The sequence below is a fragment of the Cebus imitator genome, unplaced genomic scaffold (assembly GCF_001604975.1).
Source record: "Cebus imitator isolate Cc_AM_T3 unplaced genomic scaffold, Cebus_imitator-1.0 Scaffold278, whole genome shotgun sequence".
Taxonomy (NCBI): Eukaryota; Metazoa; Chordata; class Mammalia; order Primates; family Cebidae; genus Cebus; species Cebus imitator.
The window spans coordinates 1,728,180-1,749,341 of record NW_016107593.1 but is presented as its reverse complement, the minus strand read 5'-3'; the positions used below and the strand labels follow the sequence as shown (position 1 = coordinate 1,749,341).

The window sequence follows — 21,162 nt, the reverse complement described above, 5'->3', positions numbered from 1 at the left end:
GTCTTTGCCCATGCCTGTGTGCTGCATGGTATTGCCTAGGTGTTCTTCTAGGATTTTTATGGTTTTAGGTCTTATGTTTAAATCTTTAATCCATCTTGAGTTAATTTTTGTGTAGGGTGTGAGGAAGAGGTCCAGTTTCAGTTTTCTGTATATGGCTAGCCAGTTTTCCCAACACCATTTATTAAATAGGGAATCCTTTCCCCATTGGTTGTTTTTGTCAGGTTTGTCAAAGATTGTTGTAGATGTGTGGCATTATTTCTGAGGCCTCTGTTCTTTTCCATTGGCCTCAGTTGGCACCAGTACCATGCTGTTTTGATTACTGTAGCCTTGTAGTATAGTTTGAAGTTAGGTAGCATGATGCCTCCAGCTTTGTTCTTTTTGCTTAGGTTTGTCTGGGCTATGTGGGCTCTTTTTTTGTTCCCATTAATTGAGTTAGATACTTTTGCACTGTCAAATTCTAGTAAACTATTAACTCATGGATAAGTAAAAATCTAGCCCTGCTATCCTCACACATCACACTCACTATTCTTTGATGCCATCTAACTCTAACATTAAAGTACTGTTACTGTGCTTGTGAATGCCAAAGTAAAATCAGGATAAATTGAAATTGCCTAAAAAGTAAAATTTTCCTAGATAGAATAGGTAATGTCACTGATACCTCCACACTTCATAAAGAGTTTGATATTATCGTTCTTGCCGATTAATATCAGGATTATTGAAGAGTTAATAGATAGGAATTCCCTATGAGAGCAAGAAACATACCTTCTTCTTTTAAAGATATCATAACAAGAAAGTCTGCTGGGAAGCATCTTCAAAACGTGAAAGAAGAGAATTTGGAGTTGGTGCCATTTTGCCTTCCATGTTTGCTTGATGTATAAAACAAAAGCAAGATAGTCTCATTTTCAGTTGGGGAAAAAGAAAAATGAACATTTTCTTTGTTCCGGAATCATGAGGCGACTGCATAGGCCACTGAAATACTTTGACAACTTGCATAATATGTATTTTTAAATGTCGTTTGGTAGAAGGGAAATGCCATCAATTGAAATTCAGGAAACTTGAGTTCTGATATTGCTGCTGATATAGATGAACTGTGTGATGCCATAGAAATTAGCCATTTACCCTTATCTTTTAGTGTATAAAATATAAGACATACACTAAATCTTTAAGACTCTTTATAGCTCCCAGTTGGTCAATCAAATTAGCATTTACTCAGGACTCATTACTTTAGGATATAAAGTAATAAATAATTAAGTAGCATCCTCTTCTCGAAGTACTTACAGTCTATGTTTCTGCTCCGCCTCAAGTTCAGGCTAAGAAAAAATAACCAAACAGAAAACAGCTCCTCCTTATGTAACTCTTAACTTGACTTCTAACTTAATAGATTTTTCTTTTCACAATGCAGAAAATTTGTACCACCTTTAAAAATATGCATGCAGTAGCAGAAAAGATGTTCATATTTCAGATTGTATTTTTGTTAAAGGCATGTCAACGAGTGCAAAAGCTTTCAAGGGCATAAGTATGGCTATAGAATATAGACGTTTGTAGCTGTATGTATGTATGTATGTATGTATGTATGTTTCACAAAGTAAAGTCTTGTGTTGATTAATATGACTCCTTATATTTGACATGTGAACAGAAATTAAATGTATATATAGAAACAAACAAGGTAAATATGAATGATAAGTGTGAAAATGTTCACATAGGGATATTAGAAGCTTCTGAGGAGCACATGTTTTTTAATCAGAATCAATGGGTGGATTATAAGCTTTTTAACAAGCTTTTCTTTAATTGATGAATAATATGGTAAGTACAATTATGCAAATATTTGAGAGAATGAGAAGGTGTAGAAATGATTCTGTAAAACTGGAAGAATTACATAAAACATTCCCTCAAGCTTGTCTTTCCAGCCTTTTCCAATGAGATTTTATGTGTAAGAGGATTTCAGTCTGAAATGCAAGGAAAAAATGTAAGATTACAGCAATTGTTAGTTAGCTTTACATTTGACCCTTGTAGTTCATGGATATAGCGAAGGAGATGAAGAAGTGTTTCCTTGAAGCTTGAAGAGTATTAGTCACAGGAGAGGATGTTTAGGGTTACACATTATGTTGTGCCAGCATTGACTGCCTTATCCCAAATGACAGAGTTGGCCATCTATAGCTTAACATGCACATGTGCACACACATACAGACACACACACATCAGACACACACACACACACACATATGTTGCATTATGTTTATTTGTAATATGCAAGGTCCTCTAAAGTGCAAGAACGATGGCAGGGATTTAATAGTAGAAATCTTAATGGTCAGTGAAAATCCTTAGATCTCTTTTGATGTGCACTGCTGTTAAACATGTACTAGATTTTGTCATTTTGTAAAAGTCTAATGTATTCCTTTGTCATTTCCCATTAATACATTCCATTTTAAAGTTTGATGAGAGTTCTTCCCGACTAAAGTAAACTTTACGAAATATAAATGGTTGATTCCAATTTACCACTATGAATTACCACTATGAATTAGGAATGATGAATTTTATCATCATTCCTCCTTGGCTTTTAAATAGTTGGTAAATGGTCAAAGACTATTTTCATCGACTATGCAAGAAACCATTCAAGTTTACAGATGGGTCATATGGATTTTATAAATCTAACCTGTCCCTTTCACATACAAATGCTTTTTTCCGTGATTTCTGAAACCCTTACTTATAAAGCAGTGAAATTACTATGAAGTCTCATGTTATCTTCATGTAGATAACTAAACACTCTTTGGGCCAAAATACCGGAATGAAAAAGGCAAGTAGAGTCTCAAAACTAGAATATAATCAATGCTGGAATTACACTTTCACCAAGTAATCCTAAAAATATATCATAGCAAGTGTTGATTTGAAGGAAATACATACTGTTAATTCTCAACAAAGTGTTGAACTATTACCCTTAAACTGCCTTTGAGTCACTTTCTGTGATTTTCATGAGTTGCTAATGTTGGTATTTATTGTTTTAAGCAATGCATTAATGCTTGCCAAATATTATTTAAGTGGAAGAAGAAAAAGCAAAGTGAAAATTGTATTTTATCTGTTCTTTCTTTTCAAGAGCAACCTTACATAAATTGTTAAAACTGAATAGCATTGAACCACCCATACATCCTTCCATGTTAGACTCAGAATTTTAAAACTGGAAAAAAAAGCTTGCAGATAATTTACTTTGTTTTATCAGCAGAAAATGTTATGATAGAACTTTACATTAATATAATAGCTCAGTATATAGAAGAGATCAACATAAAACTAATTTGTTGGAAGGTGTTAAAAAGTTGGTAAAAGGAATACAAGAACCACCCCACCCCACCCACAGCAACACTTGCAGGAATTCCAACAAACTTGAAAACACAGACTCCAGTTCAAACTTCTCAATTTACAAAGTAAGAAACTAAAGTCAAGAAAAGTTCAGTGACTTGACATCCTAATGTTTTGCATGTGCAAACATGAGAAGTTACGGAAGGAATTCTGTATCCTCTAGATCTTCAAAGTTGGAAGCCAAAATTCAGGAGAGTTCAGTGACTTGCCCTGTGTCCATGACTCTCTGCAACACAGCCAGAGCTGGGAGGCAGAGCTCCTGACTTTCCTTTTTTCATGCAGTGGCTTTTCCCAGGTCTTCCTGTGTTTATTCTCCTTTCACCAAATCTGAGGTAGAAGAGCATTTTGTTGTTGTTTTCTCCATGTGATCTCCCTGAAGGGTTTATGTGCTTGTCACCAGTAACTGCAGTCTCTCTGAATTGTTTTCAAGCGCCAGTGGACAAGTAGGATAAAAGAAAAAGAAAAGGAAGCTAAATATGTTTATCAACTATTTATAACTCATGTGCTATTTACACAAGCTCTTACAATTTCCAATGGGTTCTCCTACTTCTTAAGGCTATAGTGGTGAGCCCTCCCTGCAGATAGATTATATATATTATATATTATTTTATATATATTATATATTTATAAATATATATTTTATACATTTACAAAACTATATATACACACACACTTTTTTTTTTTTTTATATATATATTTTGCTATGCGGGAATCTTTTTTTTATTGAACTGGGAAGTTATATATACTTGCATGTCTGGAAATACGTGTGTAATAACTGACCCTACCTTTCATTGCCTTCAAATATAAAATCATCATATTTGTTAATGGATTTCATTTTGTAAGTCTCAAGATTTTACTTAGACATATTGCTTTCTTCAACTCAGCAAAAGCCTATAGAGATAGGAACCTATTGCTTTAATTAGAGCAGAGAGATAATCTTTACCTCTCTGAGGCATAGTTCAGGTAACAGGCACCTGGAGTCTGCTTACCACTAAAGTCTTTGTGACCTTGGGCAGTGTACTTAACCTCTCTACACTGTTTTTCTCCTGTGAAAAATGATCATGAGACTAATACTTAATTGAATACATGAATGGATATCTCTACTCTTTTCTTTTAGTTTTTCCTTCAAATTATATGTGTGTGTGTGTGTGTGTGTGTGTGTGTGTGTGTGTGTGTATCTAGCTTATATATTTAAAATTGTTTTTAATGTTATAATATGCCACTCTTAGCTTACTCATTTAGGAAAAGGCCATTTCCACACACTGTTAAAGGCATATTTTAAAAATTTTTGTTTACATAGCATTTTTGTTTTGAACCATATTTTGAGAATACTGAGTTTCTTTTTGTTAATTTTTAAGCGTTTATTATAGGTTCAGGGGTATATGTTCAGGTTTGTTATATAGGTAAACTGCATCATGGGGTTTGTTTTATAGATTATTTGATCACTAGGTTATAAGGACAGTACCCAGTAGTTGCTTTTTTCTGATCTTCTCCCTCCTCCCACCCTCCACTCAGAAAAGGCCCTAGTGTCTATGGTTCCCTTCTTTCTGTTCAGGTGTTCTTGCTGTGTAGCTCCCATTTATAAGTGAGAACATGTGGTTTTTGGTTTTCCGTTTCTGTGTTAGTTTGCTAAGGATGATGGCCTCCAGCTCCATCCACGTTGCTGTAAATGACATGATCTCATTATTTTACGGCTGCATAGTATTCCATGGTGTGTATATATACCATATTTTCTGTATCCAGCCTACTGTTGATGAGCATTTAGGTTGATTCTATGTCTTTGCTATTGTGAATAGTGCTGCAGTGAACATACAAGTGCATTATGGCAGCAGAGTAGATGGTGCACAAACACATTGTGGATGGGTCTTCCTCTCCCAGTACACTGACTCAAATGTTAATTTCTTCTGGTAACACCCAGAAACACCCAGATACACCCGGAAACAATATTTTGCATTCTTTAATCCACTGAAGTTAACACTTAACCATCACAGACAATACGACTGTTTTAATGATATTGATTCTTCCTATCCATGACCATGGAATGTTTTCCATGTGTCATATCTGATATCTTTGAGCAGTGTTTTGTAATTCTTGTTGAAGATTGTTAACCTTCCTGGTTAGCTGTATTCCTAGATATTTTATTCTTTTTGTGGCAATTGTGAATGAGATTGTGTTCCTGATTTGGCTCTCACCCTGGATGTTGTTGGTATATAGGAATGCTACTGATTTTTGTACATTGATTTTGTATCTTGAAACTTTGCTGAAGTTGTTTATCAGAACAAGGAGCTTTTGGACAGAGACTGGGGTTTTCTAAATATAGAATAATGTCATCTGTAAATGGGCATAGCTTGACTTCCTCTCTTCCTATTTGGATACCTTTTATTTTATCCTTCAACCTGATTGCTCTGGCCAGGACATCTAGTACTGTGTTGAATAGGAATGGCTTGGAAATTATTTAAATGCAAAAATGATAAAAGATATATCTATACTTCCACAACCACTGAACACTTTCACCTTGACATATTTACTTCCATAGACAGTTTTCCAAAAACACAAAATCTTTCAGGCCAGGTATAGTGGCTTATACCTGTAATTTCAGCACTTTGGGAGGCTGAGGCAGGAGGATTGCTTGAGCCCAGAAGTTCAAGACCAGATTGGGCAACATAATGAGACCCCACCTCTACAGCAAAATAAAATTAGCCAAACATGATGGCATAAGCCTGTAGTCTCAGCTACTCAGGAGAGTGACATGGGAATATCACCTCAGCCTGGGAGGTCGAGGCTGCAGTAAGCTATGATTGTGCCATTGCATTCCAGCCTGGGTGACAGAGAGAGAGACATTGTCTCTTAAAAAAGTTATGTTTTTATTCAAGGGCATAATGGATGTAGCCCCGGCTTAAAAAGATAGGAATGATTAGAACATCTCATAGTAGAGATTTACCTTTGGATTCCTCTTCTAATTTTCCCACCTTTGGATCTTTAGTAGCTAAAGTATTTATTTCACCCTCTTCACGTTCATAACAATGGAATTAATTCTTTTCGGTAACCATGGTTTCCATTGTGTTTACTTTTATTTGTGTCTATAACCATATTCAAAACATACCACCAATTATTTTACTACAGTGCCTAACTTTTTGGTTTGCTAATACTCTTAATTGCATGAATTTCATTGTTAGGTTTGTTCTAAAAAGTGCTATATTTCCTAAGCATTTTTCATAATTGACAAACTAGATTTCTATATTAAAAGATCCTATGTAAAATTCTCAGGTAACAGTGCTCCATTGTCTTCTGATAATGGATATTATCATATTGAAAACTGATTCTCTTTCACCTTTTATAGATGTGTTTTGATTTTGCTTTTTCTATCTGGATGTCCAAATAATTGTTTACTCTCCATCTTATATCTTAAGTATCTTTACTCCTCATCTTATGTCTTAAATTAGATACATCTCTATCTTTGGATATTTATGTACTCAGCTTCCCAGAAACACAGTCTTTTAGGTTGAAAACTTAAATTTATTTTCCTGGAAAAAAAATATTCTATTATACAACTTTGAATATATCTTCTGTCCCGTTTGTGGACTCATGGTATCAGGAAGGCCAGTTATTTCAATACTGCCTCATCTTTATTTGCACTCCTTTTTTTGGGGTACAAACTGTGCTAATTAATCCCTTCAGCTTTCTCATTTACATTCATTTTGATGATAACGAGTCTGACATATGTTGATAATTTGATTTTTGGTGGCATCTATTATGATAGTTTTACTTTCTAATTTATATATTGGTTATCCAATGATGTTGTTTTGGTTCTTGATTAATGTATCAAGGACCTAAGGTCCACTAACTCCACTTTCATTTAGTTCTGTTGTTTTATCCCCTAGTCTTTGATCTCTAGCTTTATTGAGTTTATTTTCATTTTAAATTAATCCATTGTATGAAGCAACTTGAGAAGTTTCTTTCCGTCTCTACCTTGTATTTTCTTCTGGATTGAGTGCTTTATTTCTTACATTAAATCTCTCTTTTCTTCCTCCATCCCCACACCTCTTTTTCTCTCACTCTTTTGCATTATTGTTGGCTGTATTATGTTTCCATGTTTACTATGCCTGTCTTTTATCTTGACCATGTGGGAGTGGCACTGTGGAGACATCCTACTTGCTCTAATATAGTGTAGGTTACTTCTAGACTTCCTTGCCATATTCTTGGGATCCCTTAAGCTCCACTTTTAGGGCTGGATGTTTCACATTTTATGCATTTTTAAATAACCAGCAGGCATGGTAGGGGAATGAGTTCAGTTGAAGCAGCATTCAGATTCTTTTAGGAAACCTAGCTTTGCTGGCTAGTGCTGTCTCCTACTCTTGTTTGTGGGAGAAGGGGCTGTTCTCAGGTTTCCAATTACCTCTTCAGTTCATTGGTGGTCCACAAGCCTTACCTTACTCAAAGGTACCTCCATCTCCTGTGTGTCTCCTCAACAGTAATTGCAACTTCTTCTTAATCAGAAAAAGAAAGGCTGGGCACGATGGCTCACTCCTAATCCCAGCACTTTGGGAGGCCAAGGTGGGCAGAGCACTTGAGGTCAGAGGTTCGAGACCAGCATGGCCAACATGGAGAAACCCCCTCCCTACTGAAAATACAAAAATTAGCAGAGAGTGGTGGTGCGCACCTATAGTCCCAGCTGCTTGAGAGGCTGAGGTAGGAGAATTGCTTAAACCCAGGAGGTGACCGTTGTCGTGAGCCAAGATGGCATCTCTGCACTCCAGCCTGGTCTACAGAGCAAGACTCAATCTCAAAGAAAACAAGACGAAAACTTAAGGCTATTCATAATTTTCCATTGATTGATGTTTAGAGGTGTGAGTGAGAATGCTTAGGCTTTCCTCTAAACGTTTTAGGACAGTTTTTGGGGTTTACGGGAAGATAAGAAAGTAAATACTTCTTTTTCTGCTCTACTCCAAAAATACTTGTTTTGATTTTGTTGCTGTTGTTCTTTGTCATTGCTATGCTTTCTTTTCATTTTTTGACTGCTGTGGGTGATTTTTGTGTGTCAATGTATGTACTAGGGCTTACATTTTATTTCATTAGGAATTAAGAGAGGAAAATTTAGTTATATGTTATATCTACCATTCCCTCATAAAATATCTAATAAGAAGCTTGATAAACAAATTTTCTATTGTATTTTTGTGTACTTTTCCAATGCAGTTAAAAATACATAGAAATAGTTCTTACGCATGACAGAAACATTTTTTTCTATGCTTTTAGAATAGCCACATCATTTTCTCTCAAATGGCAACTGATAATACTAGAAAGTATTTGACTGAGAAAAAATAATGGCTCTCAAATTTCTGTCAGTATGTATTGTTAGGAACTGAATAACTTATTTTGGGTATTTGTGGCATCATACAACATATATGATTTAACATTTACATCTTGTTTTCCTTAACATGGTGTCATTTACTTCAGAGCTTAATCTGAAAATTGGACAAAGAAAGATGTCTATCAATTGTATATGTATGGATATATATTTGTGTGAGTCTGTGTGTGCACAGGACACTTTAAGTATTCTATGTGATTATATATTTTATGTAGAAGAAGAGTAGCCCCGCAGCATGTATGGGGATAGGTTTTAGGAGCTCCTGCAGATACCAGAATCTGTGAGTGCTCAAATTCCTGATAAATCATGTTATAATATTTGCATATAACCTACATAAATCCTCCCATATATTTTAAATCATCTCTAGATTACTTATAATACTTAATGCAGTGTAAATTCTGTGTAAATGGTTGTTAAACTGCACTTATATATTTTATTTTTTTGCAGTTGTTTTGCTTTTTTTTAATCTGCAGTTGGTTGAATCCTTGACTGCAGAAACCACAGATATGAAGGACCAGCTATATAGGATCTTAATTCTCATTTGAGAATATATAAAATTATGTCATATGAGAATATATAGAAACACATATAAATATGTGTGTATATGTATGCTCACACACACACATGCAAACTTAACTGTTGGAGAGTTGTCAGTATCTATCAAAGAACACTGATAGCACATAAATCATTTCCAGCCACTGTATTAACGAATGCATAGCAATAATGTCAGTAAGTATATAGAATTAGAACGCTTAGATAATTCTCCTGTTATTATCACTGGTTTGAGCCTCACAAAATTTTGCTCTGAATTTGATCCTAGGCTCCACAATTAAAGAGAGAAATAGAAAGCTTAGTCTGGATTTAAAGAGAAACAACTCTGATTACAGAAAGAGCTAGAACTGAGGAAGGGTAATGGGATTATTTGTCTGGCTAAAGAAAATTGTGTGGACAGATCTAGAATCATTTTGTGGCTTATATGAAGGACTGTAAATGCTTTTTATCCCACAGCATATACAGCAGAATTTTTAGATAGGAGGAAGTATTTCTCAGCAAATTGTGCTCATAATAAGTGTACTATGAGGGTGTGGAAAATAAATTCAAATATTCTAAACTTTTATTTCTCTAAGATAATTAAAATATTGTGATTGCCAATGATAGCAAAATTGCTTACCATTTGTATCTTCTAATACTCTGTTGATGCAATTAATGTTTACTTTAGAATAAAAGAATCCCCTTATATCTTAAATGTCATTCCCCACTTATATTTTCCAAAGCTATTACTCATCTGCAGCCAGAAGGTGACTCAATGCATAGGGGTTTGCCTGTGGGGACTGAGCTACACTTATGTCTGGTCATCTGTAAATATTTACTAAGCACCTATCCCATGCTTGGCCCTTGGGACATAAAGATAAATAAGACAATCCATGTTCTCAAGGAGTTAGTAGCTTAGTGAATTCATATCCAAATTGATGCCACAATGGGATGAATTGCTGTAGGATCCACTACTTTTCTGTCATGTAGTTTTCAGTAATAATATATTTACTTCAGTTTGAGAAAACATATATAAAATTAAATATCTCACTATGGCTTACACCTGTGTCAGGAAAAATAAAGTTAACGTATTCCAGAAGTTGTCAGAGCACCTAAGCACATTCCCCTCATCGTGGAAATAATCACTGTCAGACTAGATTGAAAGGACTCATGGAATAGAAAATGCTTAGAATAAAATTCATACCTTGAAATCCGTTTTTCAAGAACAGTAGAAGTCCAATCATTATTAATAGAATGTAACTTAAGTATGCTTTTATTTTCAATGTGTAATACATTCTAATCTCTTAAGGCTAGACGCCTACTTAACCTAAATTTTTAGATAGTGTAGTCAGGTATGTGTGAGATACGCTCTTACGGAGAATCAAATATAAATCTGAACAACCCAGTCCTATGAGAAAATACAGATAGGTAGGTAGGAGGAAATAAACTAGAGAGAAATATTAAGCAGACTTCAAGTCACTTGTCACTTAAGAAAAGGCCTGGAGAGAAGTGCTGAATAGGACAGAAGATGCATTGTCACAGCACCTTGTTTAAAAAAGAGTGGAAAGAAGGATTATGCATTTAAACATCAAGTTAGCTGAATACAAGTTACTCTGGCAACAAGAGTTGGTGCAGGAAGAATTGAAACTGTGGGGTTGCATTTCTCAAGTCTAAATTGAGAAGTCTCTTACACTATTGCCTAGAATGAGGATTTTGTTAAGGTGTATTTAACAGAGAAGCTGCATTTACAAAGAATATTTTTCTCTTATGATATGTGTATTAGTCCTTTCTCACACTGCTATAAATACTACCTGAGTCTGAGTAATTTATAAAGAAAAGAGCTTTAATTGACTCACAGTTCTGCATGGCTGGGGAAGTCTTTGGAAACTTAAAATCATGGCGGAAGGCAAAGGGGAAGCAAGACACATATGTCTTCACAAGGCGGCAGAAGAAAGTGAGGAAGTGGCACACTTTAAAACCATCAGCTCTCCTGAGAACTCACTAACATGAAAATAGCATGAGGGAAACTGCCCCTATGATCCAGTCATCTCCTACCAGATCCCTCTCTCAACATGTGGGGATTACAATTCAAGATGAGATGGGGTGGGCACACAGAGCCAAACCATACCAATATGTTATCTCCAAACCCACACTTCATGGCAGATGGCTTCCTTTGTAGTAATCTGAACTCAGTTATATGTGAAACAATGACTCCTTAAAGTGAAATGATCTGTTTATACTGTTTTAATACTGCACTTGAAATAACCCATTTGTTTTGGATATAGAGGTAGCACAATTTGGCAGCAAACTCCTCTGAGACATTTGGTGTGATTAGTCTTTTCAGATATATGCGTTCCAAAGAAGATTAATGGGCTTATTATGTCCAATATTTCAACAAAAATGAACAAATGAAGTCTAAAGGTACATGGCTTCAGGGAAATGAGCTGACTATTCTCAGGGCAGAATCACAGCCACTCAAAGATTATGCTTATTTTTATTTTTCTCCTAATAAAATCTGTTTATCAATCTGTCTTTTTTCTTTAATTCATGTTGTTCAGTCACTGGAGTGGTTTGTATTGTCTATTGTTAATTTAAAACCACCTGCATGGTTTTAAAAATGTATTTCTTGTCATTTCAAGGAGCTGTGGTAATTCTTTGGAATACCATGTTTTCAATTATCTATATCATGTTTTCAAAGTTTAGATAATGTGGAAAATATTATGTATTACAGTGATATTTTACAAGTGACCCATATTTATTACATAGTTAAGTAACTAGAAAAGAATAGCTGAGTAACATCTAAAAGTTAAAAAGAAACCAAGTCTTCAGCAATATGAGGTGTTGCAGAAAATACTTATGGGAATTTATTATGTAAAATAAAACCCATAATACTATTTAGGCTGCTGGTGATGACTTTGAAGCTCAAATCCAGAATATATTTTATTGTACAGGATTCAAACAAGTAGTCATAGCATATAAACATAAAAAAAAATAAATAGATAAACTTAAAGAAAACTTTTACCCAAATTTAAGGTTTGCTTGTACAATCTAGCAATTGCAGTCTGGAAGTCTCTCTCATGTATTATGCATGTCTAAATATGACAGAGTTTAAAAAAAAGAATTATATTTTTTCTACGTTTCTATCTCTTATTAGTCATTTTTTTTTTGTTGGGATTCCTTCTCTCAGACTTCCATAAAAATAATTCTTCTTTATGTACATACTAGAAGTACTTGCAAAGATCCTAGGAAACCCAGATCTGATGGAAATGTGAACATTTTATTTCTGGCCATGGATTTTATCCAAAGAAGGAAAGTATAACTGAAGTCAGTATCTTGCCCGAAATTCTTGAAACAATGGACATGTGTACTAAGCTTTTCAATGGGCTAATACTATGTAAATGGAACAATTTGATAAAAATTCATGATACTTTCGTTGGTCATTAGGAAATTGCTGCCAACCAAAAAGCTTAAATAGTGAAATGAGTCCTTCCACAGAAGTAGGAAAAGTGGGGAGTTATATAATGTGCAAAGGGATTTAAAAAACAAACAAACATATGCTTCAGGCTCCATCTTTAAGAACCTTAATCCGGTTGGTGAATAGTGAAATATGTGGAAGATAATTTATAATAGTAAGTGGTGTAAAAATTGGGCATGGAGATAGAGCACTGCAAGAAGCAGAAATTCACAGCTTCGTGGAACATTATGGAAAAGAGAGATGTGAGTTGCTTCTTGGAGAATAAATATAACATATATTATCTGAGGAATGTACTTCCAGACAGGAATCCATGACTATAAATATGTTGAAGAAATATATCCATGGCCACTGATGAATAATATTCACTCTTTAGTCAGTTTTTTGATCTGTAAAATAAAGCAATTATATTAAATCATCCTAAAGAGACATTTTAACTATTATGTCGTGTTTTAATGCAGGTAGAATTGGTTTAAGTAGATTAGATGATTTCTTTAGAGGAGGAATGAGAAATAAGATTTGAGCAGGTAAGTTTTTAACCTCTGAGTTATTAAATATAAAGTTACAAACTTGGCCTTTATTCTGTGAACAAAGACAGTTCATTGACAACATTTTGAAAACAGAAGTTGACAATGAAAGTTTTGTTATAATTTTAAAAATGGTATTTCCCGTGACCCTTTAACTAGAGATGGCTTTATCAATTTGTATAGGACTCCAGAGCAGTAAATGCTGTAACATGATTATACCTCAATCATAAGTTCTAGGAAGCAATCCTAAAACGTGACAAAAATATCCTAGATCCTAGTTTATTCATCACTGATAAAAAAACAACAACAACAGAGATCAAAAGAGAAGAGAAAAATTGGGTAAACTTTATTTGTGCAGTGCACTGCAGAATAGTGTACTCACCAAAAATATATTAAGTTACATACCGATTTCATGGTAGCATGATAGAGCCTCTTCCATGGAGAAGTCACATACTAATGTCAAGGTAAAACATATACACAAATAAGTAGAGTGCAGGAGAAACCAAGTCAAATGCCACAAATCAATTAAAATAAGCACCACAGGGTTCCCAAAAGGAAAGAAAATTTTTCAAGAAAAAATCAGGAGATCCTTCTTGAAGAAGTAGCTTCATGAAGGATAGGGAATGTGTCTCTATTAGTCCATTCTCATGCTACTGATAAATATATACTGGAGCCTGGGTAATTTATAAAGGAAAGAGGTTTAACTGACTAATAGTTCTGCATGGCTGGGGAGTCCTCAGGAAACTTATAGTCATAGCGGAAGGGGAAGCAAACATGTCCATCTTCACATGGCGGCAGCAAGAAGTTCCAAATGAAAAAGGGAAAAGCCTCTTATAAAACTGGGAGAGAGCATGGGGAGAAATGCCAGATATAGGTGATGGGGAGGAAGGCAGCAAATCACACTGCCATGTGTGTACCTATGCAACAATCTTGCATGTTCTTCACATGTACCCCAAAACCTAAAATGCAATTAGAAAAAGAAAAAAATTTAATATTACATACTTATTACAAAGGAAGAAAGAATACATTGGAAATGCCTAGAAGACATCACTAGGTAATCAAAGTGAATATGGTTAGTAATGGGACCAATTGTGTGCCTTCTGATTGGAAGCAATGAGAACATAGCATCACTTGTAAAGATGTTCCTGCCAAAGGTGCCAAAACGTGACTCTCATCATGAGGAGGCGTCAGAAAAATTCAAAATGAGAGACATTTTGCACAATAACTGGCCTATAATTTTTTTAAAGTGTCAGAGTCATAAAATAAAGGAAAGGGGACTTTTTTCTTCTATATGAAAGAAAACAAGAAAGATATGACAAATAAATGGAACTGGATCCTTAAAAACAAACAAAAAACCTTCAGATCTCATGAGAACTCACTCACTATCATGAGAATAGCATGAGGTAACTGTCTCCATGTCCAAATTACCTTCCTCCCTGCTGAGTCCCTCCCATGACAAGTGGGGATTATGGGAACTATAACTCAAGGTAAGACTTGGGTGGGATATAGCAAAACCATATCACTGTCTATATTATAAAGTGAAACAGTAAACATTTCAGGATTAGAAAATAGAATTTACAAAGACTTGGAATTTAAAAAGGATCAATTGTATCATTGAAGCATGGGGTATATGTAAGTCATGTGTGGATGATAAGTTTAAGAAGTAAGCAGTAATTCAGTGATGCATTATTTAAAAGAAAGAAAGCTTTAACCTAATTCCTACTACTACCCAAGCCTGTATATTTCATACCTTTTTAAGGCCCTCTCCCATGTTACGTAAGTATTTTAATAACTTTTGATCAGAAAGCAGGAAGATACACTTTAATAATATTTCTGAAATGTGTTCTAAAATAACCAATACCTGTTATTTTCCCCAAATAGTCATGGTACCTCATTCTTCACTCTTTATTTTTTCTTATCATTCATTGAATGTGAAAGTTAGAGAATCTAACATGGAAATAAAGATACCAAGATAGCCAGAGAAGACAAGGTGTCCAGTGTAATGCTAAAAGCCTAAGAAATATAATAAAATTACAAAATACAGATCAAAACTCACATATACATTTGTAAACAGGAAATAATTGTTGAGCTATTCATGTGGTACTTAGCAGTATTACAACTATAATTATATGGTTAAGTCAGATTATTTTCCCCTTGGTTAATAGGAAATCCCTCTATTAATCAATAAAAGAGATGGTTTTACAAATTCATTTTGTGATCAGCTTTGCTTTATTTAGTTCCACTGAAAGGTTAATAAAAAGGAAAATGAGTCCTATCACCCCAAATTAGAGAAACAGTGAATCTGCATGAAATTATGTGAAAACAGCAATCACTTAAACTCAGTAATTTGTTTTTAAGAAATTCTCTTATGTATGCACATTATTTTTGACACTGAAAATATAGAAAACTAATTGGAGAATCAGGAAATAATAAAATTGAAAAAAGCAAGAGGCTACACACATACACACACATACACAGACGTACCATACATATTTATGCATTTACGTATAATTATATACAATAATTATATTTGCTACCAGTGATACACTGTGATATATTTTTGCATTTGTTTTCTTTATCATACAATTATGTACTGTTATTCAAGAACATTAACTGTCATTAATCTCAGTTCTTATCTCCAGGTTATAAATGGGATAGTAACAGAGGCACTTAGAGTGAGAGAAGGGCCTGAGATTTAAACGCAGCCCAACCTGGCTCTGTTATTTTGACCCTTGAAGCTTCTGTTTTCTCTTCTTCAATATAAATTTGGTATTCTCTTCTCTCCTTTTTTCTCCCTCTATATTCTCAATACTTTCTATTCCTAATCTCTCTCTTTTTCTCTCTCTCTCTGTGTACATATATGTAAACATACGTATTTAAATTTTAGTCTCAACACAGTCTATTAATTTCAAGTTATACTAATGGATGTGACCTAAATTTTGAAAAACTCTAATGTAGACATAATGATTTCAGAAACAGTAAGGATGGAGAGATTTGGGTAGTTTTTACGGCACCAGGAAAGAACTTCAAGGGGGAGGAGGGTTAGAAACATGTGTTTTTATTTAATGGTTCAAATTGCTTATCACCATTATCTCTGAGACTCTGGAAATATTATTGCATTATCTTTCCACCAGGATTTTCAAGCTGCAAAAGAGACAATTATAGCAAATCAGTTTAGTACGTAGGCAGGGAATCAGACTGTCTGGCTTCACAATTTACAAGATGTGTAATTTGGGGAAAGTTATTTAAACACCTTGTACTTCAATCCCTCCATTTGTAAAGTGGGGATAATAGAATCTGCTTCAGCTAGTGGGAGTGAGAATAATAACTGTAAAAGGCTTAGACTAATAAATTGTGCATTGTCAGCTCTCAGTAAATGTTGAATATTGGCTAGTAAATGAACACTTGACCAAAGTCTTTGGAAAAACAGGCAACAGAATAGAACTGTTCCATATATTTAACTAATATATCTGCTCAGAGACATTTATTTAATATTTTGATGTCTTTTGATTTACTGTTGGTGAATTTGGCTAAGGAATCAAAAAAGTCATATTAACATCATTAATAATAAATAAATAATTTTAGCCCTGTAGACAAAGAGTACATGTTTTGTTTCGGTTTTAGTCCATGAATATTAATGTTTCCCAGCCACATCATCTAAATCAACTTGATTTAGGATTAAAGAATTTATAAGTTGTTTAGTGGTAGAGGTCCAAATATTTAGTTACTAATCAGGAAAATAAGAGAGAAAGAGAGATCATTCAGTAGGAAAAATCAGGACTTGAATCCTGGGAGTTTTTGCCAGGATTTTTGCCAGTTTTTGCTTTCCTATTTTTCTAGAAGGCAATGGCCGTCAAATATTGTAAGTTAACTTTGGTGTCGGGAAAGTTTTGCTGATGGATGTTAGAGCAAAATACAGCAGTGACTTAATAAAAAAATTAGCACTCATCACTCATTAAGCATGACAAAAATGACAAAAACAGTCTACCTTTGATAATGGCTACTAAAATATGAATCCATTTTCTAGGTGAAACAAGATCATGGCTTCTACTTCACTGTGAATTTAATCTGGCTTCTCAGTCAATAAGAATATTGAAACCTGACAACACTCTAAGTTTCCCCATGGAAAAGGATAAACATTACTTTTTAAATTTTCTTTCTCCTAGGCAAGGTTTTGAGGGACTAAGCCTGAAAGATTCATTAGCAAAGATGTGTTATATTTGTAATTTTCATTCAATTGCAAATTTCCATCATAGAGTAACGAGTGTTATGATAATTAAGAAATGGAATTAAATTAGTATATCACATACCATGCTGAGAAAATAATAATACGGTACAGTAATACACTACAATAGGTAATTGCTAAGGCAATAAGAATGTGGCCACAATGAAAATGACACATGCATTTTGTAGTTCCCTATCACTATAACCAGTTTCAAGAGAAAATCAGTCCATCACATTAACTCAATCCTAATGAAACTCTAGAATTAAAGGGCATCTGAGCTTTCTTATCTTACACTCTGGGTTGTCTCAGCTCCACCAGCTTCCCTTTCTTTGCTTCATTAGAACAGCTTCCAAAGACTTATGTACTTTTCAATGTGTAGGTCAACTGGATCCAAACACTTGGGTATTCAGAATGTTTATTATGTATGTTATTTTTTTAAAGTGTTTCTTTTTTTCTTTCCTTGTGGCAGAACACCATTAATTGCAACTGTTTAACTGCATTTGGGGAAACAAAAGATTTGTTTTGTAATAGTTCCTGTATAATAAGCTAAGGGTTTAAGGAATGATTTGAATTACAACTATTTTCTATCCCAGAGAAGTGTTTTAAACTCAGCTGCATGCAAGCTCACATCCCCACCCACTCACTTTTTTTTTTCTGTCTTTGCAGTTCCGCCATGGTTTTTAAATCATCCTTCCAACCTCTATGCCTATGAAAGCATGGATATTGAGTTTGAATGTACAGTCTCTGGAAAGCCTGTGCCCACTGTGAATTGGATGAAGAATGGAGATGTGGTCATTCCTAGTGATTATTTTCAGATAGTGGTAATTATTTTTTTTTTCATATTTGTTTTACAATCCCATTCATTGTTTCCTATTTCTTTCACATGTTTTTCTTCCTGAACAAAAAGAAAAAGGCTCTTGTGGGAGATTTTTTTGTGGTGTGTTAAGAAAATTATTCAAATAAAGTAAATGATTTTCAAGACCTAAGAATTTTTGAGCTGAAAAACAGTGATCGAAGAATTCAGCCCTCAGGTTTTACAGATAAGACTTTAAGACATACAAACAGACAAAAATAAATGAAATACAGAGAGCCTAAGACTTTCTGAGCAGTTTCACACTTTCACTGCTGGTTTATTGAAAAGAGTTTAGAACCTAATTCTAGACTTAAGCCAAGAATCTCTTACTTCTTTGACCTTTACCCATTTTAATACAGTTTCATAAGATGTTCTACTTATGATTATGGAAGTCTTCACTTGGTAATACAGACACCTTATTTTTTCTACCCTGCCACGTAGGACCAGCTGATCCTACATGAGCAGTTGAGAAGGGCAGTGTTGATGTGGTGATGAGGACACTGAATGTTGGTGGCATTGGTGGCTGCGGTGATAGAGAGGTCATGAAGACTCAGAGTACATATTGCTTTGTAATTTTGAATACTGGAACAAACTGAAGCTAAGAGGAATAACTTTTATAGTTTCCTATAAGTTTTAGTTCATTTTTTATCCCTATTGTGGGAGATAATAGGGGTAATGGTACTCTATTCAGTGAACTGTTGCCCTAGTACACAGGGAGTGCTCAATACCTTCCATTACTGTAGTTTTCACTGTTACTGGCAGAATGCTTGTCTCATTTGCAAAATGCTCTGTGAAAACTCGCCTAGAGGTATAGGTCAGCATTGGAGGTTCTGATTTTAGGTATATGAATATCTGAGAACAATAAAAAGTTCTTTTCAAATAGCAAAGAATTTGCAGCTAAAGAAGAGGGTTTTAGGTCTACTTATGTTTGAGAAGCAGACATGACTCTTTCAAAGAGCTGTCAGCAAAGCCTGGTCTCCCAGACAGTATGAGACTAGAGCATAGCCATCCTGTGAGTCCAGACACAATCTCTCCATCATATTACAATGGCCTTTGTTGTTAAGTGCCTCTTCCACAATCTGTCGACTTTCAGAAACTTTCATAATTTTTGTGTGCATGCATACTGGCCTACTATAAAGGTTCTTAAGAAATCCACAAAGTATATATTTATCACTTTTATCATCACTTACCATTTTTCACTTTTAGTTGCATTTGTTTAATTGGTTAGAAACAGAGTAAGAAAGATAAAAATTTAACTTTTAAATGCCACAGCAATCCATCATTTCCTTTAAAGGCAATGCTATTTCCACTACCACTGAATTAAAAATGATCTGCCAATCTGCACCTTAAAAAGTGTTGTATATGCCTAAAGTATGTGGTACTTGCACTTAAAGGAGATTGTTCAGTGCCCTTAAGGACACATGATAAAATGCAACATTTCTTTTTCTACATTTTGAATATAATCTTTCTCCCAGCATGACACATTACAGCCAACCTATTTAAATTCTTCTTTCTTAAGGTGAAAGAAAATGTAAGATATGTGCTCTATTTGCATTAAATTGTGCTTAAAAATATTTCTCCAAAACCTCCAGAAATTTGAGAGCCATTGTCTGACACACACAACACATTGAGCACAAATAGTAAGTTCCGTGAGAATTGTTAATTAAAAGTTAGCCAGCTTTATCAAAGAATTTTACATCAGCTAAGAATTGACTACAAGACACTAAAAACATTTAAGAATTCCCCATGAGGTAATATTTATCTCTTAATGACTCCAGGGGAAGTGATTTACCACGTTTCACTTACTTAACTAATTCTTACACCAATATTGAAGACAAACTGAGTTTGTACCATTAAATGATATCTCTAGATCATTTTATCATCCATCCTTGAAAACCATGGTGGCTCAACTTTTAAATAAAAGGAGGTAATGTTGCTGTATTTAGTCTTTATAGGTGAAGCGTTTCAGCCATAAAACAGGAACCACATAGGTATAAAATATTCACCATACTCCCCTCTCCAAACCGCAAAAGGGTATATGTTAAAGGCATTAATATTTTTAAAGAATTTTTAGACATTTTTCTGGGCACACACTTCCAGGAGATATCCAACTTTGACTTCTTATCCTTTAGAATCTGCAGTTATCAGTATTTACGTATTTTTCTGTTTTTCCTGGGCAGCTACTAAACCTGAACTTCCTTCAGTAACAAGTAAAAGAATGATATTTCTTTTGCTGCTAATCTTTGTTTCTTGTATACCTAATAAAAGACTTGTCCGTTGACTGCACATTTAGTTATTCAGGATGATGTATATTTTTGTCAACATATTTTTTATTGCAGGGCTAGGTTAAACTGATGCCTGTGAATTCAGAAAAGAAAATTGGGAATGTGTGACATTTCCCAGGTGGCATAGGACATGTCTGTGAGGCTGACACCTCATGGCCTCTCCTGCTGATTCTTCTGTGGTGTTTTATTAAACTTTGGTCTCGTCTAAGTTCATTTTGTTCCCTTGAGTTTTTTGTTTTTTAAAATATCTCACCTGCTTTTTTTTCCCTAGGGAGGAAGCAACTTACGGATACTTGGGGTAGTGAAGTCAGATGAAGGCTTTTATCAATGTGTGGCTGAAAATGAGGCTGGAAATGCTCAGACTAGTGCACAGCTCATCGTCCCTAAGCCTGGTAAGAAAATAAGAACTTTGCTTTGGTACCTGCATTTAAAATTATCCATAGTCTGTTTGTAAAATCCATGCTGTTTTCCCTACCCCTCAAAGCAAATATGGCAATATGAAATTGTTTATTTAATTAAGGTGTATACTTGTGTATTGATGATATATTCCTGC

The 21,162-nt window shown here is 34.5% G+C and overlaps 1 protein-coding gene across 4 annotated transcripts in view; it reads left to right on the top strand.

Moving 5' to 3' along the window:
• DCC (DCC netrin 1 receptor) overlaps positions 1-21,162 on the top strand; it is a 1,206,315-nt gene that overhangs the window by 707,989 nt on the left and 477,164 nt on the right. For all 4 annotated transcript variants that reach the window (XM_017501124.2, XM_017501122.2, XM_017501121.2 and 1 more), the window contains exons 6-7: positions 18,138-18,292; positions 20,881-21,001. In XM_017501124.2, coding sequence (XP_017356613.1) covers positions 18,138-18,292; positions 20,881-21,001 — 276 coding nt within the window. The remainder of the gene's footprint in view (positions 1-18,137; positions 18,293-20,880; positions 21,002-21,162) is intronic.